General features: G+C 57.0%; 1 protein-coding gene across 4 annotated transcripts in view; it reads right to left on the bottom strand.

Moving 5' to 3' along the window:
* Window positions 1-27,563, bottom strand: part of COL5A1 (collagen type V alpha 1 chain) — a 193,252-nt gene that overhangs the window by 80,899 nt on the left and 84,790 nt on the right. For all 4 annotated transcript variants that reach the window (XR_013527273.1, XM_035262258.3, XM_035262257.3 and 1 more), the window contains exons 9-18: window positions 27,458-27,514; window positions 21,179-21,220; window positions 20,887-20,949; window positions 9,468-9,542; window positions 9,206-9,298; window positions 7,561-7,617; window positions 6,325-6,378; window positions 5,917-5,970; window positions 3,191-3,244; window positions 1,680-1,733 (exon numbers count right to left, since the gene is read on the bottom strand). Coding sequence is in view for 3 of the 4 variants with exons in the window: in XM_035262258.3 (XP_035118149.2) it covers window positions 1,680-1,733; window positions 3,191-3,244; window positions 5,917-5,970; window positions 6,325-6,378; window positions 7,561-7,617; window positions 9,206-9,298; window positions 9,468-9,542; window positions 20,887-20,949; window positions 21,179-21,220; window positions 27,458-27,514 (603 nt within the window). In the remaining variant the exon portion in view is untranslated. The remainder of the gene's footprint in view (window positions 1-1,679; window positions 1,734-3,190; window positions 3,245-5,916; window positions 5,971-6,324; window positions 6,379-7,560; window positions 7,618-9,205; window positions 9,299-9,467; window positions 9,543-20,886; window positions 20,950-21,178; window positions 21,221-27,457; window positions 27,515-27,563) is intronic.

Here is a 27,563-nt window from a genome sequence, read left to right as displayed (position 1 = left end):
AGGAAGGGAACAGGGTCAGCGTCAGTCTCTCCAGAGCAGGTCATGCAGGGTTTATCCAAGGTCCCTACTTTGTTTTTCTCTGATAGTAAGATTCCTAAGCCCTCAGAAGACCCTTCCAGAATGGGGAAAGGTTCCTAGGAGATCACGCGTGCCTTGGCTGGGTTAATGTGGGCTGCTGACTCTCACCTGAGTCTCACCGCAATGGCCTGAAGGTAGGAAGGTGCTGGACTGAACACCCTGCGGGGCCAGCAGGGCCACACATGGGCAGCCTCAGGACACTGAGCTGAGGTCTGAGCTACCCTCAGCCTGAGTCCTCCATGTGAAGCAGCCTCAGGCTCACACCCTCGGGGAGCGCCACCTGCAGCCTCAGGGCTCCCATGCAGTGGGTGCTCAATATGTGCTCCTCAGTCAGGCAAAAGGCCTGGAGCTGAGTCAGGGACGGCCTTCGTGGCTGTGCCGTTTCCATGTGGTTGCTGGAGAACAGAGATATGGCAACTTTGGATGAATGGCAAAACCAAGCCCCTCTCAAGGCATCATGGAGGGCAGCAGGGCATGCTGACGGACACCAGCAGCAGAGCTGTGTGGGTGGGGGTGTGTGCATGCATGCGTGTATGCCAGTGTACCTGTGTGGGTGGAGCGTGCAGGGGTATGTGGGGGTGTGTACGTGTATGCCTGTGTGCATGTCGGGGGTTGAGGGGTGCATGTGTGTGCACGCATGTGTGTGGGTGTGTATGCACGTGTGTGCATGTATGTGTGAGCATGTGGGGTATAGAGGTTTGAGCGTGCATGTGTGGGTGTGCATGTGCGATGCGTGTGTGCACATGTATATGCGTGTGGGGGGGTGCTGTGCACGCACATACTCATGTGCCTGTATGTCCTCAATGTGCTAAAATATAAAGGAGCCATCAAAGAAATCTACTTCAAAGAAAGCAGGTCAGAGAACCAGCAGCTGACAAGCTGGAAAAAGCCTTCGTGTCAGGTCCCCCCAACAGGGACTGAGAAAACAGGGTGGGTGGCCAGGCAGGGCCTTCCCCACCACGCCTCCCTAACAGGGCAGGGCATTTCAGGCTTCCCATCATGCTGTTGTTGAAGGAAGGCCACAGTCTGCTGAGTCAGATTCAGCAAGACAGGGTTGCTCTCTAGCACCCCGGGTCACTGCACTAGCTCGGGGCTCATGAGACACACATTAGAGATCATCCACGCCCGATAACAAGGAAGAGGTGGACACCTGACATTTTTTGGTGGCCTGGTCTCCACGTGGCCACTTGAGGTTGTCCCCACCCCCTGGAACCACCACTTTAATGTTGCAAAGTGTCCTTGGCTGCTCCTGAAACAGCAGCTGCTCAGATTATCTGAAAAGTTAAAGGGCTCCATTAAACAGACGGTGGCCTCTGAAAGGAAGGTCTCCTTCTTGCCCCTTGCACGCCCTCAGGTGAGTGACCCACCTGGCTCACTTGTCACAAGCTGCAGCTAAGAGCTCCAATTCTTTTGGGCTGGCGGCCCATCAACAAAGGCACCTTCTGGGGGCTCACTGCCATTTGCTGATGCCCGTGAGGTTTGTATCGTGACTGTGGTGGAACTTGAGGACATGGCGCCTGACAAAGCTGAAGCTGCCTGGAAGGGCCTCCTGAGAGACCCTGCACACCACCATGCCCATCTCTGACACAGGAAATACTCACCCTGTGGCCCTTCTCACCTGGCAACCCAGCCAGGCCGTCGAAACCCCGGTCACCCTGCAAAAAGGACATAAGGTTGCCTCAGACGCCACCCTGCACACGCAGTCAGCAATGGCCGCCCTATAGTCTCGGACCATGTTTCCCACAGCGTGCATGCACCCCTTACCGCACTGGCCAGCCCTCTCCCCACTGCCGCCTGCTTTGCATCTGTAATCCCAACCTGTCCCCCACAAACACCATCACGGGCTGCGAAGGGAGAGTCAGCTTCCATCCCCGAGTCCCAGGCCACAGGCCTCAGCGGACCCTTAGCTGTGCGATATTCCAGTGACTGCAGCAGCATCCTTGTGTGTCTGCTGTTGATCTCCCCTGCCCCAGAGAGGCCCCACAAGGACAGGGTCCCTGTATGTCCACTCACAGCTGCATCCACAGTACTGAGGGGCTGCCCGAGTACAGGATGGGCGCATACCCCCCATCGGTGGGCGGGCCAGCTCTGGCTGCCCTCAGGCACCCTGGCTCCCTGGCTGCCCTCAGGCATCCTGGCTCCCTGGCCAGCCCCTCTTCTGCATCTCCTGGAGCCTGGGAACAGGGCCGGCTCATGGGTGTGCACACCACGTGGGGTGATGTCAACAATAGGACATTTTAGGCTTTCAGTCAAGTTGCTGAAACAAGACCACCGTCTTTTGAGACAGATGCAACAAGACTGAGTTTCCTCCTATCTCCCCAGGCCACCTCACTAGCATGGGACTCATGGGATGCACTTCAGAGTTCACCCACGCCCATGGTGCCTTGGTTAACAGGGAAGAGGTGCAGTGGACCCCTGGCAGCTTTTGGTGACCGGGTCTCCAGTCTCCCCTCCAATTCACAGCTGCTGTCCAAGGTGCGCTGTTCACGGAAGGTCAGTATCTCCTCTCCACCCCCATGGCCCTGGACAAATGCTTCTGGGAGGTGAGAAGGAGGGGTGAGCCAAGATAGGCTGATGCTCACAGCAATGTTGGGGCAGATGGGTGGACACTGGGCACAGCAGTAGGAGGGCATGGGTGACGATAGCCCCAGCCAGCACATGCCTGGTGCAGGCTCATTCATGCCACACACACAGTCCTGCATTTACCCACGGGCAATACCCATTCACCTCCGCAGCACCCAGGAGCCCGGATCCGCCCCAACTGGACAAGACCTCTTGGGCCCTGGGCTTGCCACATGCCCCGCCTCTGCCCCACATGTGGCCTCATCACCCGCACAGCCATGGACGGTTTTCATAGTTGGGATTCCACCCCCATCTCTGCTCGCCATGTACTTGAAGGGAGGAAATTTCTCTCTTATGAAAATGAACTGCATCTGTCACATGTGCTGGTGAAATTCACCCACCAACCCCATCTTCATGGGAAACGCCAGGGACAGACGCGCCTGTCATCATAATCATAGTCGTCACATGACCTGCATTTGGGACACACCATCCACATGACCCCGGGGAGGACAGTAACGCAGGGGCACCAGGAGGGCAGTGGGTGGCCTACCTTGGGGCCAGTTTGTCCAGGCATTCCTCTGGCTCCGTCACTCCCAGCCCGACCCTGGAACAGAGGAGGCAAAACTGTCAATGCAAAAGAGCCCCTGGTTCACTGAGCCCCCCCTTCACGGAGCCCCCAGAGCCATGGTCTCCATTAAACCAAGTGAGCGCTCCACTGAAGCCACGCCCACCCCCACAGTCATAGCCCAAGTGGCCAAGTTGCTGTGAGGACACAGATCTGGGATCCCGGGCAGGGCTGCTCCGCGCCCCACACCAATGAATGGAACACACGGGGCTGGTCCTTCTGGACCACGTCATCCCAGATTGCTGAAGAGGGACCATGCCACTGCCCCTGGGCTTTGAGAAGGTGCCACGATGTGGCAGAGGAGACCATGCTGAAAAGCTGTGTCAGTTGGGGGGACTGTGAACTTAGGACTCAGGCGAGCGCAGGCCACTGTCATCACGGACAGCACAGCCCCCTTCCACATTTGGAGGGCAGAGGCAGGATAGAAAGAACGCTTCTGGTTTGTCCACTTGACTAAGGCAGAGGCCCAGGCCCAAAGCGAGGCCCGGTCTCACTGAGGCCGCATAGCGATGTGAGGCAGCATCTGCACTGCTCACAGTGCAGATGCCCCAATCCTGACGGCCAGTGACGGACACAGCCAACTCACAGCCTGACTGGCCATGGGGCTGAACTGGGGGCCTGGACTTCCCAGGGCCCACTGTGCGGGCCCCACCCTCACCAGAGGGAGAGTGGTGCAAGGGGACAGAGTCTTGGCCAGGCTCTGAAACTCAGCCAGACCTCCAGGCACCAAGGAGGCACCCCAGCCAGTGAGTCCAGACGACCCCCGCCCTGAGCTTCCATTTTCCATCGGCTCCACATTGCACAAGGCCCTCTCCCTGACCCACCACCAAGCAGAGAGAAGATCTGGAGCGGGGACAGCTTTGGTCTCAGAGCACTGGAGACAGAGAAGGCAGCACCAGAGACAGCAGAGAAGCAACAAGAGAGAAATCCAAACAGACCCCAGAGCTGTCTGTGCTCCCATGTGCCCTGAAAAGGCACCGCCCTGCCCAGCAAACAGGGTGCCTCACTGGGACCCTATTCTAAATTTCCAAACATTTTTAGAAACTTGGAAATTTGTCAGAAAAGTTCACGGGATTTCACAGCATGATCCAGCCCTGCAAAGCACCCAGATGCTTCTAAATCCAGAAGCGAGCATTCCTCCCAGACTGTGCTAGCAAAGAACTGAAGAGGCTGCTCAAAGCGCTTGGGAGCCGACCCTCAGCTTGGAGCCCCTCTCTCGCCACCATCTTTTCTTCTGCAGTGAAACTTCTGGGCATATGTAATGCCTTAAAACACACATATGTGGCTGGGAGCAGTGGCTCACACCTGTAATCCCAGCACTTTGAGAGGAGGCTGACGCGAGTAGATCACCTGAGGTCAGGAGTTCAAGACCAGCCTGATCAACATGGTGAAACCCTGTCTCTACTAAAAATATAAAAATTAGCTGGTCATGGTGGCGCATGCCTATAATCCCAGCTACTCTGAAGGCTGAGGCAGGAGAATGGCTTGAACCTGGGAGGGGGATGTTGCAGTGAGCTGAGACCGTGCCAGTGCACTCCAGCCTGGGTGACAGAGTGAGACTGTCTCAAATAAATAAATAAATAAACCACACGCATATGCCTGGCACTGACACCATGTCCCTCTGCAGCTGGCCACATCACACAGCATCCCCACAGCGCTTCTCTGTCCAGGTTTTCACGCCACCTGACTAGGAAGCCACTCCTAGTGAAACAGGGTGGCAAATACTCATGGAGACACAGAAACACCTTAAGGAGATATATTTTTCAGAATCGGATCCAAATAAATAGCCCAATTGTCCACCAAGAGTCAACTCCAGAGCTGCCAGCCCTCCCGGAATGATCCAGCCCAGACCCCTGTTTCATGCCCAAGTCCCAGCCTAGACCCTTGGCCCTGCCAAACCTCGGCCCGTTGGGTCATTTCTGCCCACTAGCTGCAGCTCACTCCCTGAGGCAAGGGCGTCCAGAACCACTAGGGAAGGAGCCATTTTTGCCTTGTGGACTCAGACGAAAGCAGGCAAGGGTGGCTTAGGAAGAATGCATGCTGGCAGAGGTCCACATGAAACCGATCCAACCCTACACCGAGCATTTCTGAAACGTCCGCTGGTGGAGAAGGCCCAGCTCCCAGGGCCTGTGCAGCACACGTGAATGGCGGTCAGCAGTCTGTAAATGCGTGTCCTCTTTAGGAGCCACGGTCACGTGCAAACATACCAGTTCCTTCCAGAAGAACCACACACTAGACAGAAAACCCCAGGAGCCAGGACAGCAGGTGAGGGGCAGGAAGGCCCGCCTGTGCCCCCGAATCAGGCCGATTCTGGAGTGTCAATGGTGCCCTCAAGGTATAAGGCCTGCTGGTAGTTTTGTCTTCTTAACATTTGCTGCCAAAGGGCCTGGGAAGTTTCTTGAATTAGAAATGTCAATTAAACTAAATGAACGTGCCCAGGATAGAGGCCTGGTCAGCTGTGTCTGCGCCCAGGACACAGGGCACCCCTCCCAGGCAGCTGGCTCAGAGGCGGCCTTGGGGGATGGACGTGCCCATCCCAAGAAGGGGAGCAATCTGGCTTCTTGTGGGCCAGCCTGGTGGTTGGGGGCACCCATACCCCAGGTTTGAGCTCCCTCAGCGCCCAAGCTGCTGTCACTAAACCAGCCACTCACCCGTCTTCCAGGCTTCCCGGCTGGACCAGGCGGGCCTTGCACACCTCGAGGACCCTGCCAGGGATAAGAGACAAAGGGTCAGTGGTGAGTCTGCCTTTCTCTGGAGAGAGCAGAGCCTTGTCCCCATTCTCCTCAGCCCTGCCCATGCCTGGCTGTCCATGCCGCCAACATGTGGGCATTTCAGGGACAGGACACAATCTGCTGCCCAGAGTGAAGGCCAGGGACAGAACAGAGCCAGCCCATTCCTGCTGCAGGCGTCAGAGTGAATTCTGTTCCACTCTCAGCACTGCGACAAGCAACAATTCCCACTAATTTCCTTGGAGACATGCAGCAGTTGGGGCACCCCCATGCGCGCCTCCGGAGAACGGGAGGCACCCACCACACAGCGAAGGCAAGGGTCCCACGTACCTGAGGCCCCATGTCTCCCGGCTCGCCCTTCAGACCTCCGCTCCCAGGGGGACCCTGGGGAGACATAGTGTGGGTTAACGTCTGCTCAAGGGGGGACTCCAAGGCACAGGAAGGGCTGGGGGTGGCAGTGGAGGGGGTAGAGGGAGGAGACAGGGCCTCAGCCACAGTGCTCAGCACACACAGCGTGACCTGCCTGCCTCGAACAGAACAGGGGGAAGAATGTTGACGTTCCCAGGGTGGGGAAATGGAGTTGTTTGGATCTCTTCCTAATCGGGAATAAAATTCTAGGTCCTGGGCCCCACAAACACCACAAAGCTCATGGAGATGCTTCCCTCTCCAGAGTGAACCTGACCGTGGCCTGTTACAGCCCAAGGCTTCTGGCAGTGGTGCACCTGCTACGGGCCCCTCAAGGCCAGACCTCCCAGATGTGGGAGGCTGGCCCTAAGTGGGGGCCCTGTGTGGAGGGTAGCGGGCCCAGAGCCAGCAGCACATGGCAAAGCCTGGGGGCCCTACAGTATTGAATCCCTCTGTGTCCCTGGAGGCCCCAGAACCCAGTCCCTGCACCCAACACTGCCAGTCCCTGAGTGTCCCTGGGCACAGGCTGCATGTTTCTCATGCGTCGAGGACCCTAGATGAGAGTTTAGTCGAGGCCACGGGGCCAGGGTAGGTGAGGTGGGAAATCCTGCGGTCTGCCCCATATTTCGTTATCTTTGACTCTGGAACAGGGCTGCAAAGATCACTGGAGATCCCTGGCCCACAAGGCAAAGTGGCAGCCTGTGCAAGGGACCTCCCCAAGCCTCTGTCTGCAGCAGGGCCCCATCCCTCCAAGGAGCCACTCTCCTGCTGACGACTCATAGCGTGTTCTCTGTGGGGGGAGCCTGGAGCTCCAATGCAGGGGTGAAAAGGGCCTCCTCCTCCTTCTCTGATTCCTGCCGGCTCCTTTCCATCCAGGATGGAGTTGGGGGCTGTTTCCCAGGGATGGCTGATGTCAGCTCCATCCTGCTAACTCCCTCAAGTGACTTCGAGGCATAGTCACCATCCCCACCCAACATAAACACGGGGCAGCACCGAGAGAGGTCCCTGGTCCCCCTGGCCACCCTGCTGGGAATAGGCCCTGAACCATGGGCCGCCCTGTGTCCACATGGCTGCAAGGCCACCCACCACCATCTGCCCAGGACACAGGCAGTGGGCCAGTCCCCACGTTGCGCCCGGCTCTCAGATTTGCCAATGACTTACCACGGGGCCAGGTCTCCCTGTGAGACCCATCGGGCCAGCTGGTCCCCTCAGTGCCAACTGCAAAGGAAAGTGGGACACGCTGAGAACATGCCCCAGCAGCGGTGCCCTGGTTTGCCGGTGCCTGAGCCATGAGACATGGCAGGAGGGAAGGGGCAGACTGGACACAAGACTCTGGAAGGGCCACGAGACTCTAGAAGAGAAGGCTGATAACTCCCCAAGAGCCCCTCGACTTCTTCAGGGCTCTCAGCATCAACAGGAGTGACGTGGAACATGGGGAGGTGGAAGCCGGTGGGCCCCCCTTTCCTCTGGGGGGCAGGCCCCCTCCCTCCTTCCTTTCTCTCCAGCCCACACAGAGGGTCTGCTCCCAGCCCATCACCCTTGGCTAAATCTGAAATAAGTCTCTTACTCTGGGCTGGGCTGAGGAGCACATTTTACACCTGAGCTCAAGCTGAGTCAGGACATACTTGGATTCACATGGGAGTGGGAGGCCCTTCGAACACTCCCAGCTGCTGGGAAAGTACTCTGGGGGAGCAGGAACCCACATGCCTTGGGGTCTCTGTCGCCTACCCGCCCCTTCTGGATGCTCCCCCCACCCCCGCAGCAGTGCAGGTCCCCTGCCCACCCGCCCCATCTGGATGCGCCTCCCTCCCCCCCAACAGAGCAGGTCCCCTGCTTTCCCACAGCGCTGCTTCTGCAGCTGCCTGGTGACTCTGTTTCCCCAGCAGATGCCATTTTAATTTTAGAAGATTTTGTTTTGCATTGTAAAATCTTCTTACAGCCTATCACTCGTTTGGCTTCAATTACAATACACACAGATAAAAGGCCAGGCAGGCCGGCCCAAGCCCAGAAACCCAGTTGCAGGGAGCGGGGCTGGCTTCACACGGTCTTCCATCATTTAGCAATCTGTGCCGTGGCAGGACCCAGTGCTTACACTGGCCTGTAACTACCTCAGCACCGCCATCATTAACATCTACTCCGGCTGCTGTGGAGCTGCATGAGTATTGCTCAAACAAGGGATTACTCAGCTTTCCTTCACTCCACTGAAGGATCACCCACCCACCCGCTCGCCCCATGGGGCAGTGTTTACACCCACCGTGGGCGATGCACAATCTGGAGCCACGTCCATGAAAACACAGGCCACGGATGAGCTACTTTATAACAGGGAGGCAAGCTCTCCTCTGCGGACCCTGCTCCTTACGGCCCCCAGGCTGAGTGGGGGGCTCTAGGGCCCGAGGGCTCTGTCCTAGAGGAGCCTCGCTCCGCTCAGCTCTGGCCCAGGCAGCCCCTTCCAGGAGCCATGTGGGTTTCTGGCTCCACTTTTGGATCTTGGCAGAGGGCTAGCACAGAAGCAGAGGTCAGCAAATAGTTGACGGTGGCCCCACTGGGTCAAGGCCATGGAGGGGCCCAGAAGCCCCCGGTAAAGTTAGAACCTGGGCCCTCAGCATGGACGAAGAACCCCTGAGAAACTCCCCAAACAGTCCCTGTGCTCTCAGGCCCCTCTTGGTCACTGAGGACTGGATGCTCCCAGAGTTCCAGACACTGGCAAGCTGGTACCGTGGGGTCCAGACAGCTGCTTCCCTCCAAGCTGGGCTCTCAGCCTGACTCACTCACTCCTGTTGGCCCCTGGGGACCCGGCACTACTCACCCTGGCCTGCTGGAGAATGGCCTGCGCCTGGGACTCCTGGGCTGAGACCATGGGGCCTTTGGAGCCCGCGTCGCCGCCACCTCCAAACCGGAACTGCAGGTGTAAAACAAGGGTCACTGGGAGCAGTGACATGGCGCCCAGGCCAGACCGCAGACTGGGACAGGCCCACAGGCCTCTCAGGCGACGGCACAGCCTCAGAGGGTCTGGCTTGGAGTCCACCTGCCCCAGCTGCCTCCCCAGTCCGACTGATGAGAGTACTCACAGGCAGCATGAGCATGGTCCCCGGAGGGCCGGGGAGGCCATCGGCCCCAGGAAGGCCTGGGCGTCCAGGGGGGCCCTGCAGACAAGGGACCAGGAGAAGCGGGTCAGAGTGCAACCAGGCCGGGGCAGGGCTGCAGCCAGAATGAGCTCGTCAGGGAAGCGGCCCACCCAGGAAACTCATGGGACACACACACAAGCTGTGAGAGCCCATGGCAGGAATGTTTCAGAAACCCCAGCCCGGAGAAGGGAGGGGCGCGGCTTGTGGGCTGAGGATTGGAGAGGCTTCTGAGGAAGCGATAAGAAGAGAGGGATCTAGAGGAATCCAAAGACCCGGCAGAGACAACGAGCCCAGAGGTGAGGAGCAGTGTCAGGTTCCTGTCGCTCCAGGAAAGCCCCTTCCAGGTCTCCACACCCAACGGGAAACGAAGATGCCAGGCTCAAGGCCCAGTGCCTCCTGCACCCAGTGGGTGCTCCTCCTCAACAAGCTCCAAGTGACCCGCCATGCTTGCTCAGACGGAAGACAGGACGAAGCAGCCATTTGCGTGGACAGACACGCAACACAGCAGAGCACACACGCAGCCACAGCAGCCTCAAGAACCCATTCACACGCAAACAACACAGCGCCCTCCACACGCCTGGCCAACCTCTAACACATGACCCACACAGACATCCCTAGGACTGGATTCTCTAGACTAACCCCAGCCAGCTGCAGACACTACAGGCATGTAAAACCAGCAAGATGATTTATTTTCAAAATAATATTTTATCACAAAGCTATTTCACAAGGGCAAGCAGATTCTCAGCTGGCCTAAAGTAGACGAGGCTTGCTTTGCATAGAGATGGGGGCTTAGCCCCCTCCGCAGTGAGGAAGACTCCATATACTCCCATGTGACGGATGGGGGCGGCTCAGGTCTTCTGAATCAGCAACAGCTACAAGGAGCTGAGTGTTTGCACCAACCCAGCGAGACACTCCCGGCCCAGAAACCCATGATGGGTTCCCAGTTCCCAGCTAGGAAGACCAGCAACCTGAGTGGTTCTTCTGGAACTATCCATCTGGGCCTGAACCTAAGCTTGCCTGCATTTTCTTTAGTAGTTTTTATTGTAGAAGTAACTCAATTTCTTGTGAAATGTCTTACAACACAGATTTGTGGAGCGAAAACGAGAAGTGCTTCTCTTCTCCAGAAGTAACCAGTGCTCTGGTTCTCTAAGTGTAAAGAAGGACGGAGGTGCACAGGCCAGTCACACTAACACAGTTGTCACTACACAGCTCTGTGGCTTTGGAGTTTTCTTTTTTTTTTTTTTTTTTTTGAGATGGAGTCTCACTCTGTCACCCAAGCTGGACTGCAGTGGCGCAATCTCAGCTCACTGCAATCTCTGCCTCCCGAGTTCAAGCAATTATCTGCCTCAGCCTCCCAAGTAGCTGGGATTACAGGTGCCCACCACCATGCCCGGCTAATTTTTGTGTATTTAGTAGCGACAGAGTTTCACCATCTTGGCCAGGCTGGTTTTGAACTCCTGACTCATGCTCCACCTGCCTCAGCCTCCCAAAGTGCTGTGATTACTGGTGTGAACCACCATACCTGGCCCCTTTCTTTTTAATGGTACTGTCCCTCCATGTTCTGCAATTTGCTCTTGAAAATCACAGCCTATCTATGTAGGTCTCGGTGGCAACACCTGCTGCCTCTCCCAGGCACTATGGACTCGTGGTTTATTTAAGCTGCCTCCTACCGATGCACTTTGGATTGCTTCCAGTTTGCATGATGACAAACACAGCCCAAGGGACATGCTAACATCTTCTGCTAGGTACGTCCCTCAAAGCAGTGCTGCGAAGTCAATCAGGCACCTATGTGCATATTCTTTATTGCTAATGGATACTGCCAAATCGCCACCAACTGCCATTTTGGAAACATTCTCAGAAGACAAAAATCCTGTTTTAAAAAGAAAGATTCGGAACATGTTTGCCACCCAGGTTTTGTTATTGACATCCAATCCTGATAGCTGCTCACAGCTCAGCTTTCTGTGTCAGAATCAATTCCAAACCAAACCCTGCATTTAAAATTTGGGGTCAGTGTCTCTCAAGGACGAGCTGCTGCCTGTGCAGTGCATATGTGTAAATGTGTGTGCATGTGTGCATGTAAGTATGTGTGTGTACATGTGTGATGTGTACGAATGCATGTGTGTATATGTAAAGGGGTGTGCATGTGTGAATGTGCATGTGTGCACATGTGCATGGGTGTGACTGTATGAATGCATGTGTGTGAATGCATGTATGTAAATGTGTGCACGTGTATGCATGCATGTATATGCATGTGTGCAAATATATAACTGCATGTGTGTAAATGTGTGTGCAAGCATGTGTGTGAATGTGTGGATGTGTATAAATGCATGTGTGTGTACACGAGTGTATTGTGTAAATGCATTGTGCACATGTGAACACGTGTGTATGCATGTGCATGTGTGTAAATGTGTGTATGAATGCATGTATGTGCATGCATGTGACTGTGTGAATGCATGTGTGTGCATGTGTCTTTGTGTGCCTGTGTGTAAACGTGTATATGAATGCATGTGAGCATGTGTGTGAATATGCATCAATGCATATTCATGCATGTGTGTGCATGTGTACATGTTATACATGTGTGTATGAATGCACGTGTGTACCTGTGTGTGAAAGTGTGTGGATGCATGTGAGGGGAATACATATGTGTGTATGTGTGTGAGAATGCATGTACGTGCATGTATCATGCATGTATCCATGTTTGAATGCATATGAATGCATTTGTGTGCATGTATATGTATGCATGTGTGGGAATGCATGTGTGTGCATTCATGTGGGGGGATGTGCTGTGTGTATCTGTGTGTGAATGCATCTGTGTGCATGTATGTGCATGCATGTGTGTGGGAATGTTTGTGTGCGTGTGCATATATGTGTGCATGTGTATGTGTGTGCACGTGTGGGAATACATGTTTGCATGTGTGTGCACATATGTGCGTGTCTGTGTGGAAATGCATTGTGTGCATGTGTGTGTGGCAATACGTGTGTGTGCATGTGTGTGGGAATGCATAGTGTGCATGTGTGGGGGTAATCGTGTGTGTATGTGTGTGGAAACGCATAGTGTGCATGTGTGTGTGGTAATGTGTGTGGGAATGCAGTGTGCATGTGTGTGTGTGCATGTGTGTGGGAATGCATAGTGTGCCTGTGTTGGGGGAGTGATATGTGTGGGAGTGCACAGTGTGCATGTGTGTGTGTGAGCATGTGTGTCTGTCTGCATGTGCCTGCCTACAAGGTGCTGCTGTCGGAAGCCAGGAGCCTATTGAAGGCCGCCCCTTGTCCACTGCTTTCCACTTCCTAAGACCCTCCTTTGAGCATCCTTGCTGCCTGTTCTAAGCCACGGTAGTGAAACTCCAACCCCCGGGGTTGGGAGAGCAACTTCCCTCTGATGCTGCCTCTCACCAACAACTGGAGCAATTCTAAAGAACAAGAACATAGATGAGCAAGGATACCATGACCTCCTAGAAGAAGGAGAGAGTTTGGAGAAGAAAGGAAAGAATGCCCCGCCCCCATGAACCCTTCCAAAGTGTTCAAATCTGACACAAGTCCTCATGGCCACCAGCATGAACCCACGCTGACTATCACTTAGAAACATGTCAGCAAGACTTTGCCAAGCCCTGGGGCCTCCAACATAAAGACTCTGACCCTGGGCTGGAAGGCAGGATGACTCCTCAAAGCCACATTTCCATTTTTCATGACACTAAGCACAGGCCAGGGATGTGGCTGTCATCTGCGACAAGGCAGGTGTCGGAGGCCAAAGGAACGCTCCAGCAGGCCAACGCACAGGTCATGGGGGTGCTACTCGGCTCCCGTCACCAGCAAAATATGGCAAAGGAAGAAACGCTGCCTCGCCTTTGCTATTTGCTAGCATATGTTTTCCCGTTACTTGGTTAGCAGGCCCCCAAATCAGCGCCCTAACTTGGTCAAACAGTACTGTTCCGAGGGCCCTGGCACAGAAGGGCTCTCGGTGTCACACCCACGCCAGGTGAAGAAATTAGGTGCCTACTTCCAAATTAAGGCACCCCTGGTATTTAACAGGGTTTCTTTCTTGCAGATGTCCACGCGTCTTTTGCATAGAGACGACGTGGCAGGGTGACCAGATGCCTCACAAAGTGGCTTCCTCTGCCACTGCAGATTCAGCCTGTGAACCTGTCGCCACTAGCCCTCAGCTCAGCCTCAGGGTAGAGGTGCAAGGCCTCCATCCAGGCTGGGATTTGGGCCAAAACAGTGAGCAGAGAGCCCTGAGCCATTTCTCTTCATGGTGGTGGCAGGTTTGGGAGGAGCTGCAAGGCTTACAGGCTTTGTGCTGAAATCTCCCTTGAACTCTCAGGAAGACCTGGAGCCAGAGAGCAGAGTTCAGGCACTTCTCCAGAGCCCTCGTGTGCATGTGGTTCCCCTGTCCAGGCCCCACCCTGGGCAGGTACCGCCCAGGAGTGGCCTGGAGAAGCTCTCAGGGGTCACTTACTGTTCAACATCTCCTGGCTGTTGCATGATCACGTGTGATGGGCTGAAGATGCCTCACAAAAGGTACGCCCAGGTCCTGAAACATGTGACTAGGCCCTTATCTGGGGCCTTTGAGGATGGGAGTGAGGATCTTGAGACCTTGGGCCCTAAATCCAATGACAACTCTTTATAAGAGAGAGGAAGGGAGGCAGTGACAGAGACGCAGGCACATGAGGACAGAGGCAGACCGCAGAGCTGAAACCATAAGCTACGGGGGCAGAGGACGGCCACTGGCTGCCAGGAGCCAGAAGAGGTAGAGAAGACCCTCCCCGGGAGCCTCCAGAGGGGGCATGACCCTGCCCATGTCTTGAGTTCAGATTTCTGGCCTCCAGAACTAAGAGAGAAGACATTTCTGTTGTTTTAAACCCCAAGTTGGTCATCAATTGTCCAAGCATCCGAAGAAATGAACCCACCTTTCATTCAATTGAGAGGATACCTACTGAGCCCCTTCTAAGGGCTAGACAGACACTCTTCTCGGAGCCTTAGGGTCCATCTAAAAGACTGGAGGCGGGACCCTAACGAGAGGCCTGACACTGCAGACCGCACCCCTCAATCAGAACAATCATAAAATCCACGGGAGGGGCTCTTTATCCACTGGCCACCCACAATCAGCGCTCTGGATAAGACCTGGGGCCTCGAGGGGTCCACGTGAGGAAAACTCCGGGACTCACCCGGCCACTGCCACTAACCAGTAGTGAGGAATGCCCTGGCAGGCCCCGGGGTGGCTCTGACAGCACAGCGCTTAGGGCTGGATCTGCAGCTTCTGCGAGCTGCCCCTTCACTCTAGAAATGTCCTGCAGCCTTTGCTCCCTTCCCTTCTCTCTCCACAAACTGTTCTTGATTTTCTTTCCATGGAGAATGTATACCCCCGATGCCTCTTCCTTTCAACGCTGAGCTTGCTTTGGGAGCCATGCACTGCTTCCAAGGCTGCTGGGGAGAAAGCCACTGTCCCCACAGACCTCCTGGTAGGGCACCCGAGGCTTGGCCAGATTCCTGTCAGCGGCCTCAGTGGACAAGGCATTGAAGATAAATGTGACTCGAAATGGTCAGAAGTCATTCACGACCAGGCTGCTGGGGACCAGCCTCCATGGAAGGGCCACAGTGTGGAGGTGGAGCAGATGGTACATGCACATGTGTGTAGATGAGTGTATGGGTGTGCGTGCACCTGAGTGTGTATACATGTGCATGAGTGTGTGTGCAGGTATATGAGTGTATGTGTGTACAAATGTATGTGTGTATGGGTAGTGCATATATGCATGAGTCTGTGAATGTGTGTGTGCATGGGTGTGCACGTGAGTGTATGTGTGTGCTTGCATGGGTGAGTGTGTGCATGTGTGCATGAGTGTGCATGTGTTCAGGTGTGGGTGAGCATGTGTGTAAAATGTATGTGTGAGCATGTATGGGTGTGTGCATGTATGCATGAGTGGATGCATGTGTGGCATGTATGTGTATGTACACATGTATGTACAGGTGTGTGTGCGTGTAGGCATGAGTGTGTGTGTACATGAGTGCATGCGTAGGTGGGTGCATGTGTGGGTGTGCGTGCATGTGTGCTTGAGAGTATGTGTGCGTGTGTGTGTGAAACATCTCTGAGCAGCTCTGCCAAGATGTCCTGAACACTTCCAAGCACAAGGAGAGACTGCATTGGCATGGCCTGTCCCAGGAGGGTGGGAGGCTGGAAGGAAGGATGAATGCCATGCTGCTCGCTTCTTCCCCTTGGCCTTCCTCGAAGCTAACTCCTGAGTTGGACAGCAGCCGCACGCTCTTGGGTGGACTCCCCCTCTCTGTCATGTTGCCAGTGATCTAGCCTGTGTCCTATCCCACACCGGGTGTCACTCCAGCAGGTGGGGGAGGGGATGACACAGGAGGGCGTCACCCCAAGGCTGGTCCTGGGGAGACCACACCAGAACCTGTTAGTTGGCAGTGAGCCATGCTTTCTGGCTGGGAGGTGACGACTGCTATTTATCAGGGCATGGCTGACATACAAAGCTTTCCAAGGCACAGAAAATGCACTCACACAAAATCCCACGGGGAAGGCTAATCCTGGACACATAAAAAAGAGGGGGAGATGGTTTGAGCCCCTGCTGCGTGGCGAAAGGGGCTGGTCAGACGGCGCCGGGCAGTGTGCTTAGTGCCAGGCCGCTTCTGCACATAATGGGGCCACTGAAGGGTGTGGGGCTTCTCCCAAGGCATCAAATGCATCCAATTCTGCAGGAAGCAGGTACCCCTGTGGGCACGCTGGGGAAACCTTGGGAACCTGGCCTCCACCTGACCCTGAGGCAGCTGGGATGGAAACCTGCATACTGAATCCCCGAGGCTTCCCAGAGGAGGATCCAGGCCTCCCGGAGGGTGCGACCGGCTCACAGACCCAGAAAATAGTTCATTACTTTACCAAAAATAATACACATGCTGCAGATGGGAAAACCTGTGTGAAGTCTATCTTCGGAGCAGTAGATCAGCAGCTGGCCAACACCAGCTGGAGCTCCCGGGAGTCAATGAGACAGCAAGCCAGCCTATTTCTGGATGAAAACGCTCAACTCTCTAGTGGACTGCGGAGATTCAGGAGGAGCTTGACTACAGCTTCCTGGAAGATGCCATCAAATCCACAGCAACACTGGACTGTAGTCAGGAGCTGCCTTAAAATGCAGGAGCTCCTGGGATGCAAGGCTTTCGAAGAGGTGCATGGAGAAAGAAGGAAGGGACTCGCCTCAAAGACAGTCTCATCACATGGAACATTTCTTGAACACAAACATTGGTGGGCACCAGCTCTGGAGCACACAGGCAAATGGATGTGGGGTGCTGGCAAGCAGCACAGAGGTGGCCCCTGCCTTCCCATGTTCCTATCGAGGCTAGCAGGTATGAGCCTGGAAGCCCACGGCAGGCGGGACTCACTCCGGCATCATCTTCAATGACAGCCCCCAATGCTCTCCTTCCCCCGACTGCCCATGGTGCCCAGGGCAGGGCTTCACTGAGAAAAACCACTCAGCGACCCAGGGGCAGGGCACTGCCACCACAGGATCACAGGGAACCTTCACACATGCACAGCCTCAGGATTTCAGATGTACTGATGTCTGACCATACTCCCAGACACCCCAAAGTCAGCCCCTGCAGAAACACGCAGGCAGGCAGCACGGAAGCCAGGCCCACAAGAAACGCAGGCCCCCTGGTCCGCAGCTCCCTTGGAGACTCCCAGCTCACCCTCTCGGTGTCTTCTGAACATCTGAGCAAGAGTGGCCACCTTCCTTCCACCACAGGAGATGTGGGTTCAACCCCAATTCTACAGCGACCTCCCTGTGGGGCTTCAGCACGTTTCCCCAGCTGCACACCTGCCCACCAATCACCTATGGGGAACTGGACGGGGTGATGGCTTCGGCCCCTTCTCCACCCGGACACAGCCGCTCTGGACCTCCCATCTCAGTATTCCCAGGCCTTCCCCGATGCCTTACTAATGAATTCTTGCCGTCTAACCATGACTGGGCTATGGCTTTTCTTCCTCACTGGACGGCGAGTTCCTCAAGGCAGGCCCCGCTTCTGTACCTCTCCCTGCACCTGCTCCTTGCGGGCAGCCGTGGACACAACAGCAAGAAAGGATTTGAGATGCCGAAATACAGATGCGACACGGAGGCTGCCCAGCGGGGTGCAGCCGGAGAGTGTGCAGAGCCAGCAGAGAGTGCAGGAAGTGACCCCAGGGCTAGTCAGCAGAGGCACAGGGTGCCGGCTTCGGCGGCTGGTCAGGGCTGACCGATGCCCAGTGGGGTGCCTGGCACAGGTGCACAGATGGCTCCCAGACAACTGCCACAGCTGCCCATGGCTGCCCACAGGGAGCAGGGTGCAAGGAAGGGCACAGAAGTGGGGCCTGTCTTGAGGAACTCACCATTCAGTGAGGAAGAAAAGGCTCACATCAGTCATGGCCAGACGGCCCTCGGGGAAGAGAGGAAGGGCTGGGGAGTCTCTGGGTGGGTGTCTTGGGTGGCAGAGAGAAGAGGGCTCTTCCAGAGCACAGGAAAAAGCCCTCCCAGACAGACAGGCAAAGGAGGCCAAGCGGGAGGAGGGAAAGGAGCCTGCCACTCCCCACAGAAGGATTATTTTCTGCTGAAGCCAAGTAAGAACCAACGGATGCAGGAAGAGCTCTTGCCTCCCCCTTTCTGCCTCAAATCAGGGCATCACCCCATCCTCCCACCCCACCCTCCCAGCCTCTGCTCCTGTATCAGGATTTGGAGAGTGCCCCTTATCGCCCGAGACAGAGGCCAGTGCTGATGAATCTGCACCCACAGGCTTGGCCAAGATGACCTCCGTCTCCCATTCCTCCCCACGGAGTTCCTAGTCACTCACCCACCACATGTCGCCCCTGGGCGCCCAAACCCCCTTTGCCCTGGCCTAGCCACTGCCCCACAGCCTACTCCTCTTGTTAAGATGGTATACACACTCCCGAGCTTAAGCATGTCTGCTGGTTTTTAGTCTTGCCTGTGAAGCCCCTGTGTAGATTAAAAATACTGAAATCGTGCCCCTCTTCTCCTGTTGGTCTGTCTCTTGTCAGTTTACTTTGTAGGCCCCAGATGCTCAACCTCCAAGGGTAAAGCATTCTTCCTCCACTGCCCAGGAATGTGAGGCCGGTTCACCACGGGCAGTGCTGCGGGTTCCAGCCCACGCCCCGTGATCCCTCACAGCTGGTGAGCAGCCATCAGGCAAGATCTGGACATCCAGAGGACGCTGAGCTTCGAGCAGGGGTGACGTCCTAAACAAGCCTGGCTGGAGCTATACCCAGAGGGCAGCTCACAGCTCTCAGGGGTGAGCAGCTCACAGCTCCCGGAACCGGCACCCCTCCCCACCGGAACGGCCCCAGGGATGCCGGTGGGCTGCAGGAGTCGGTTTCTCTCCCAGCCCCAACTCAGTCATGCTCCTGGACGCTGATGTGAGCTTGAGGGGAACCAGCTCCTAAGCCAATGATATCCTCCTGTCAGGGCCCTGGGGTGCTCCTCGGCAGCTGGGCTGCTCACGGAGTCACAAGGCACTGGCAGGGCCACCCGCCAGTGACCCCAAGCCAGAATCAGCCCAAAGGCAGCGACTGCGTGAGACAGGTACATACCAGCACCCCTCGGGTCCACACCATTGAGATCACCAGGCTAGACCAGTGCCCAGCACTGCAGACACTCAGTACAAATCTGTATGCTGGACAGATAGAAGGAGGACGGATGCTTGGAGCACCACTGAGGCAGCGTCAGTCGGCATCTGGGTGCCCCTGTGTGTCAGCCAGCATCTGTACCCTGCGTATACCACCCTGTCCTACATCTAGGACAGAAAACGGCTCCAGGGCCATGCAATGCACTCCTTTGCATAGGAACCCGGCCACACCTGTGGGCCCATCCACAGGTACCTCTGCAGAGGGGGAGCATGCCTGCCACCCCATCTCACACGGACCTGTGGGAAGGGGTCTCCAGAGCAAGCTGGGCACCTGCAGCCCCCACTGCAGATCGGCAGTGGGGCCAGTCCAGGCTGGGCAAGGGCAGTGGCTGCTCACTCTTGCCTACCTGCAGTTTTGGAGATGCGGCTGCCAAGCCAGGGTGCTATGAGAGCTTCGTGCTCCAGAGGCCAGCCAAGCCCCCACCCCGCCCTGCTTCCGGCCACCACCCTTGCCATAGGGCAAGACCTGCCTCTTCTGGGCCCCCAGATCCCTGACCATGCAAAGAAACATAACAGAGAATCTTACTGTGTGGCTCCATCTGACGCAGGCTGACCTCAGAGGTCACCCAGCCACATGGACGCTAACAACCTCCTCCCGCATTGCTAACCTGAATCCTTCCCTCCAAAGGCCGGCCTCAGTGCTCCCGTCTGTCTCCTCCTTAAGTAAGCATCCCCGCTGGCTCGGCACTGGCCCCTATGAAGGCTGCGCCACCTGCCCCTGCTTCCTGCTGCCTGACCTCACCTGTCCTGACCTCACCTGTCCTGCATCTCCCCAGCTTTCCAGGGGTACTGAGCGCCCCTAAGAACCTCCAGGTCGAAGGCCAGAATTTATACCATCCTGGTCCCCGCCCCTCCCCGTCTTTTCGCAGCACTGCTGCAAAGCCCCCGCACTGCACGGGACACTCCCCAAACACCTCTGCCTCCGGTGGAGTAGCCTCAGAAACACCCCAACCCTACGCTGAAACCAGACCCGCCCTGCATCCACCCACCCCAACACCCATAGGGTCCTCGCTCTGCCCCGGGCAGCAGGCAGGCCCTGGCATGATACTGTGAACACCCACATGCACCCCTTGCTTCTCCCACCCACAGCCCAGCCACCCAGGAATCAGTCCTTCCGCCCTCAAATCCATATTCATTCCAGCAGCAGGAAGAGGAAACTCCCGCCCTGCCAGGGACCAGGAGGCCGCAGTACTTGGAGTGCCCACCAGGCGTCAGGAGGAAATCACAGTGGCCAGGAGCAGCGCTCCGTCCATCTCCCTCCCTCTGTGAGGGTCACAGGAGGACACCTCTGAGCCTCTGAGCCAGGTGCAATCCAGACCGAAGAAGTTCCCAACTGAGCAAGGAGGACGGATGCCATGTGGGATGGCCGCCCAGGGCAAGGAGCAAGCAGGAAAGGCCTGGGGGCCATCACTGTGGTTTCGGCTGCTGCTGATTGCTGGACAAATGCAGGGTCCCGGGACCACGGAGTGGGCTGAGCACTGGCAGGCTCCCTGCGCCCCAGGGGCCCCCTCTTCCCACATCCACAGTATGAACAGGGCTGGTGGGAGGGGCGCCCAGGGAAGGAGCGACTTGAAGACGAACGTCTCTGTGCCAGCTGTCACCTCCACAGGCAGGGACAGCTCGGGTCAGTGTGGGAGGGAGGCACGCGCAGCCCGTGTTAGCTCAGGAAACACAGTCAACCTCTTACCCTTTCTCCAGGGTCCCCGACTTGGCCAGTGGGACCCATGGTTCCTGGTGGTCCAGGAAGACCCTAGAATTACAAATAAATTTGGGACAGAGTTAAAAGATGGGGCTGCAGGGCAAGGCCTGATTTCTACCTGGCCAACCAAGGCAGGGGTGGGGCAGGAGAGCGCCGGCTCCCAAGCTGTCTGCATAAGTGACGAGCCCCTCTCTTTTCCATCCAGGAGACTGAAGGGTGTCACCAACCCACCCCACCAAGAGCACCTGTAGCAAGTCACGGGATCAAACCTGATACTCACCGCGGGGCCTTCCGGGCCGGGCGGACCCTCGATCAGCATGCCCTGTGTAGACAGAGAGGGGCATATGAGACCACGGCCCGTCCCTCCCAACAGGACAGGGAGAGGCATCTGACACCGAGGCCCTTCCCTCCCGACACTCCAGGCCCAGACCCCAGCAGGGTGGATGGCCTTCAGCCGCGTGCACAGAGGCCCTGGCCCAGTAGCTGCCATCCTGGAGGGGTCTTGAGAGCAGACTGCAAGGGGGGCCTGGGCGGGGCCTCAGTGCCTGCACTCCCAGCACTCCCAGGAGAAGAGCAACCCTGGCCCTCAGACAGGCTCCCTCAAGACCAAGCCACAAGCAGCACCTGAAGATGCAGAGAGGAGGAAAAGGAGCAGAGGCCACCAGGCTCCCCGAGTCACCCGAAAGGAGAGTGCCGGGCAGGTCCACCAGGCCACAGCCACTCAAGGGAGGAAGCGGATGTCAGGATGAGGGGACTCAGGTGGGTTTAGAAAGGGTGAGAGAAAAGTAGGTCCAACAGGCCCCAGGCTGGACTTCTGTCCTCAGCCAGGACTGCCATCAGGCCCCAGTGCTGCAGCCTCCAGACCCCGCCTCCCTCCAGGGAGGAAGTGTGTCTCCTGACACACGCAGCAGCCCAGAACCCACAGGAAGCCCTGCCAAGTCCACCTACCCCTCGGCCCTCCTCTGCCAGCCCTCACCACCTGCCCCCTCAGCCCTCCTCCCCCAGCCCTCACCACCTGCCCACTTGGCCCTCCTCCCCCAGCCCTCACCTCACCACAGGGCTCACCAGCCTCAAGCACACCCAGGCCTCACTCTAACCCCAGTGGGGACAGGGCCTCCTGGCCCCTGGGTCAGCCTGAGCCCCAGGAAAGCAATGTGGACAGCCGTGATGGCAGTGGAGGGAGCATGGGTACGGCTCCCTGTGGGACGGGGCTCCCAGTCCTGAGAACCCCACTTCCAGCCCCTACCCCAGGGCAGGATTCCTCTCTCCACTTCTGACCTGGCAATGCCAGGGTCAGGCACCCCCAATGCCCCAAGTGATCTCTGTTTCATGCCGACTTCAGGGGCGCTGCTCCTCAGAGGGACTTGCTGTGACAGATGGGAGCCAGGCACCACTCAACCAGGCAACGGAAAAAGACCTCAAGGCAACCAGAGAGCTGTGATGCAAGCTAGGACCTCGAGGGCCACGTTCTCGAAGCAGTCCCCAAGAACTCAGCATCGCCTGCCCTGCACCCCTCCAAGTGTCTGCCCCCACATGGAGACACAGCCCCCCTCAGCCACCTGGCATGGCTCCAGCAGGCCCAGGCACAGCCCTGGCTCAATTCTCCAGGGTGTGGGTGTGGCCTCAGCGGTGCCCACAGGGGCTGATCATTCTGCAGCTGCAGGGAAGGCAGGCAGGGCCTGAGGCAGGGCGCCCTCCACCTAGAGGTCAGAGGACAGTGTGGACAGCTGGGGTCCTGCGCAGAAACCTGCCACAGGGGTGGAGGCTCTGCAGAGTTCCCTAGGATGACGCCTGCTGGGACTATGAGGTGGAGCCACCCCTGAGACCGGGAACTTCGGCGCCACCAGCCTTCAGCCCCAGCCTGGGATGGCAGCAAGGACGAGGTTCCAACTCATGAGTCCTGCTGTGTGAAGCTGAATGGGCAGTGCTGCCTGAGGCCGGGGCACCCCCACCCAGCGTGGCCAGGAGGTGGCACAGTCAGTGAAAGACTGTTCTAGAGTCATGGGATATATGGCTGCTCGTCCTTCTGGGGCTGCTGCCCCTGTCTTCACACCTCCCTTTTGGAACGGTAACGTCTATCCCACGCCTGTCCCCACCATGTGGTTTGGAAGCGTGGAGCTTGTTTCATTCCACGGGCTCACAGCTGGACAGGGCTTTGCTTCAAGACAGAGAACTGAAGCCTGAGTTTCATCCGTATCTGATTCAGGTGAGACTCTGGACTCTGGAGTTGATGCTGGAACCAGCGAAGAGGCTGCAGCTCCCAGAGGGAGCAAATGTAAGCTGCACATGAGAAGGACATGAATTTGGGGGCCAGGGTAGAATGCCTGGGTTTGAATGTGTCTCCCCAAAAGTCATGTGTTGGAAACTAAATCCTCAATGCCACAGTGTGAAGAGCTGGGATCTTCAGGAGGAGATGAGGTCACCAGGCACTGCCCGCCTGGATGGGTGCAGTGGGTTGGTTAGGGTGGGAGTGGGCTACTGATGACAGGGCACCAGCAGTCACCTTCTCTCCCAGGCAGTGCCTTCCGCCACATGAGGAAGCAGCACTGTAGCCCCTCTGTATGTGACTCCCGACCTCCAGAACTGTGAGCCAGTGACTTTCTGCCTCTGTTTGTGACTCCCCACCTCCAGAACCGTGAACTAGTGACTTCCTGCTCATTCTAAATCACCCTGTCTGTGGTGTTCTGAGAGCAATACAAAATGGACTAAGACGACTCACTGCTGACAAGTCAAAGGATTTGACCAGCCAGGCCACAGGCCACCGGAGCCATCACCAGAGGTGCTGGGTACCAGGCTGGCAAGGGCACTCCCGGTCGGGGGCCGCTGATCTCCCTACCCCTCCCATCCTGCCCCGGGTGGGGAGGCTCTGCACTGTGTTTACACAGATGCACACTCAGAGACTCCGTGTGTGCGCTGCACACAGAGCTCATCCAAGCAGCTCCAAGATGCCAGCTTTCCAATTTCCTTCTTGACAAAGGCAGCTGAGAAGCCCAGGGCTGAGCTGGGATTAAGGGAGAACCAGTGCCCATTAAGGGGCCAGGACAGCACCTGCCTTCCCAGATGCACAAATTGCTCTTCTCAGGGAGCTGGGGCAGTGCGGGTGGGGACCTCGCAGAGGAGCCAAGCCCAGCTCATCCCAGGTTGGCGTGTAAGGAAGGTGGGAGTGGCTGGGTGAACACGCCTGGGGGAGGGGAGGCAGCCCCCCCAACCACAGATGCCACTCTCAAAATTCACCTGGGGAAACCTGCAGAGACAACAGATTTGGGCCCTCTTATCACAAAGAAGAAACAGGCAGCTGGGGGGCAGCAGTGGTGAGTGCGTTGCTCTGCTGAAATCAGGCTCACTTCACTGTGTCTGTCTGTGCCTGGATAAGCCCATCAAACATGCCGCACCCCTTCACCACACACTTTTTTTTTTTTTTTTTTTTTTGAGATAGAGTCTCACTCTGTTGTCCAGGCTGGAGTGCAGTGGCTCGATCTTGGCTCACCGCAACCTCTCTCTCCTGGGTTCAAGCAATTATCCTGCCTCAGCCTCCCAAGTAATGGGATTACAGGAACCCACCACCACACCTGGCAAATTTTTTGTATTTTTAGCAGAGACGGGATTTCGCCATGTTGGTCAGGCTGGTCTAGAACTCTTGACCTCTGGTGTGCCACCCAACTCAGCCTCCCCAAGGGCTGAGATGACAGGCGTGAGCACCAAGCCTGGTGAATGCAGATCATTTTAACAAAAGAAATAAGAGATCTCAGACCTGGCAGAACTCAAGGCTATCTCAGGGGAGGCCCGCCCATCTGGTAAATGGCACATACTTAAAAATACAGTGGCAAGTGGAGACAGTAATTTCTACTCCCCTAACAGGCGCGGCCCAGGTAAAATCAGCCCCAGAATCCAGGGCTTCCTGGCTGGAAGCACCTGGATAAGAATGAACCTGTCTCCTCTCAGCTCTGTGGATTCCTGTCCTTTTAGGGAGCCTTCAGTCTGGGTCTGGTTGACAATGAGAGGGAGCAGGACTGAGGGGGAAAGGGCTGGGCACGCCCCCGGAACAGAGGTAACTCTCAGTGTGGATAGGTACAGGGTATGGGGGAGAACACGCGCCGCTCCACGGCTGGGACGCCCGCAAGGCCGCACCACCAGCCATCTGATCATGTGCCGCTTAGACCCGAGGACATCTGGCGATGCTGCAGGTTGAGTATTCCGAGTGTTGTGATCTCTGCAGTGAGCCTGGCTAAAGTTCCCGGACACTAGGAGCAGGCTGGGGCCCGGGGGAGGGAACCCTTCCTAAGTGCATCCAGGCGGCGGCTGCTTTTCCCAGCAAAGAACTGGACTTCCCAGAGCCTCAATGCTCCTGCTGGGCCACCTCGACTCTCAGCCCTCTCCTGACCCCACCCTTGCCCGCTGCTGGCTTCCCAGGGGCCTGGCAGTGGAACACCTGTGCCCACCCCACACTCCCACCCACCTCCTGGAGCCTGAACACCGAGTCTACACTCACAGGGCCAGCTCACTGGGAAACGGGAACCAACTTCATGAAGCTCATGCAAAGGTTTCGGCCCAGCCCTCTCAGAGCGGGGTGGGGAAACCAAGCTGGGACCTCACAGAGCCAGGGCACCTACCCATTCCTGAGATCCCGTCTTCCTCCCTGAGCAAGAAGCCCCTTTCACTGAAGCAATAGGGACCCCCCAAAAGAAGCCCAAGGCCAAGTTCAAGTCCACCTGGAGGCCAAGACTGTCCTGGGAAATGCTGCAGGACATCCCACCTCCCGGCAGCAAGTGTGGCTCGGGCTGGACCCGGGACGCAGCCTCTGCTACTGTTCACCTTCTGGCAAACACCTTCGGGCACAGCAGCTTCTTCTGGGTGAGTCTGCCCAGGCAGATGGCTGCCACTCTCCCCTGCAGCTGCTCTGCTCCCTGAGCCCAGGCCTGGCTCTGAGGTTTTCCATGTTGCCGAGAAGGGGGCCCCTGGCCTCAGTCTCCCTTCACGCCTCTGTACCCCTTTGTCCGGCATCCCATGACCCTCTTGCCTCAGACGAGCTCTGTCCTTCCTGGACCCCCAGAGGGCCCTGGGAAGGGGCTCTGGTCTGAAAAGAGGATGTGTCTGTGGGCACTGGCAGGTCCCTCCCTTGCGCTGGGCCATGGAGCCCTGCAAGAGCCATCCAGAGGCTTCCACAGGCCAGGAAGGGATGAAGCCCTGGGCCCTGGGAATTCTACCCCAGAGATGGGATGCATCCCATCTGTCCTGGTCACCAGCTTCAAACAGACTCCAGGGAGACGAAGGCCTGCTAAGTGCCATCCATCAAGGTTCCAAGAGAATGTCCCCACCTCTACAGGAGGGTGGCGGGTCACCATGACTCCACATGCCAGGAACCACAGGTAAAGGGGCTTCTGGGAGCCCCAAGGTGTATCCTGAGCTCAGTCCTCAGGAACAGAGTCCTGGCAGTGGCAGAAACAGCCAGCCGAGCCACGGGACCAGCCGTGGTGCAGGACACGCACCTCCTCCAGTGGGCACTCAGACAGCGTGGCACGGCAGGCTTGGTGCTGGCTCCTGCCTGCTCTCGGGTCTGGAGCTGCTTCCAGCTGCACCACTGTGCCTACCACGTGCAGGCACAGGGCTCCCAGCCTAGCCGATCATGCATGGGGCATCTCGCCCGCTGGGGGCTGGGGTGTCAAGACCTTGACCTTAGAGCCTCTGAGACCCCAGGGAGAAAAGCAGGGCCCCACCCATGCCATGGCCCTCTGAGGGACAAGGGCAAGGACACCCCAGGGGGCAGGGCCCCCACCAAACCCACCGACCGAGGAGGGGCGTCTCACACATCCTCCACGACAGTCCCACACTCGAAGGCACTGTCAACAGGAACTTCTTAAACTCACTCATGGTCTCGTTACCTAACATAGTTGGGTTTCACTCAGCGGGAATTTCAGCACGGTGCTGTTTTATTTAATTCCCTTGACAAAGTTTCATAAACGGCATTCCATGTTTCAACAGTTTCAGCAAACCTACTCCAAACAGTTGTGTAACAGCCGCGGAGAGGTAGTCACGTGTTAACTATTCCCTGCCATTGCTGCGCAGCTGTTCAAGGAACAGGCCGTTTACATCCTCTCCTCCACCCCTCAAAGGGGACTCCACCTCTGCCTCCACCTCGCCCCAGGTGAAATGGAAACGCGTTGAGATGCTCAGAGCTTAGGTACAGGACGAGCTTTCATCTGTGCCTATCCCGCCCCCACCTACCCAGCCCCCACCTATGCCGCCCCCACCTACCCGGCCCCCACCTACCCCACCCCCACCTACCCGGCCCCCACCTATCCGGCCCCCTCCTACCCCGTCCCCTCCTATCCTGCCCCCTCCTATCCTACCCCCCACATCACAGTCCAGAACATACCCACCCAAAGGGCCTAGTCCTGGTCATGAGTGGTGCATGGACTCAACGAGACCAGGTGGTTCCTGGAAATGACCCCGTGAGCACAGGTGCAGTGGGACCCAGGGACCTGGTCACACCTTACACGCCCCACATGCTCCCAAGCAGCAGACTCCCCAGCTTCAGGGAGAGAGTAAGAAACGTCCTTACCGGCTCAATGATGGCTGGTTCTCCCTTTTGGCCCTTCTCGCCCCGAGGTCCTCCAATCTGGGGGTAAGAAAAGGCAGGTGGAGAAAGAATCAGAGAGAAAAGTGAA

Source organism: Callithrix jacchus, chromosome 1 (assembly GCF_049354715.1).
Source record: "Callithrix jacchus isolate 240 chromosome 1, calJac240_pri, whole genome shotgun sequence".
In the NCBI taxonomy this organism is placed as follows: domain Eukaryota; kingdom Metazoa; phylum Chordata; class Mammalia; order Primates; family Cebidae; genus Callithrix; species Callithrix jacchus.
This window is presented reverse-complemented; position numbering and strand designations above follow the sequence as displayed.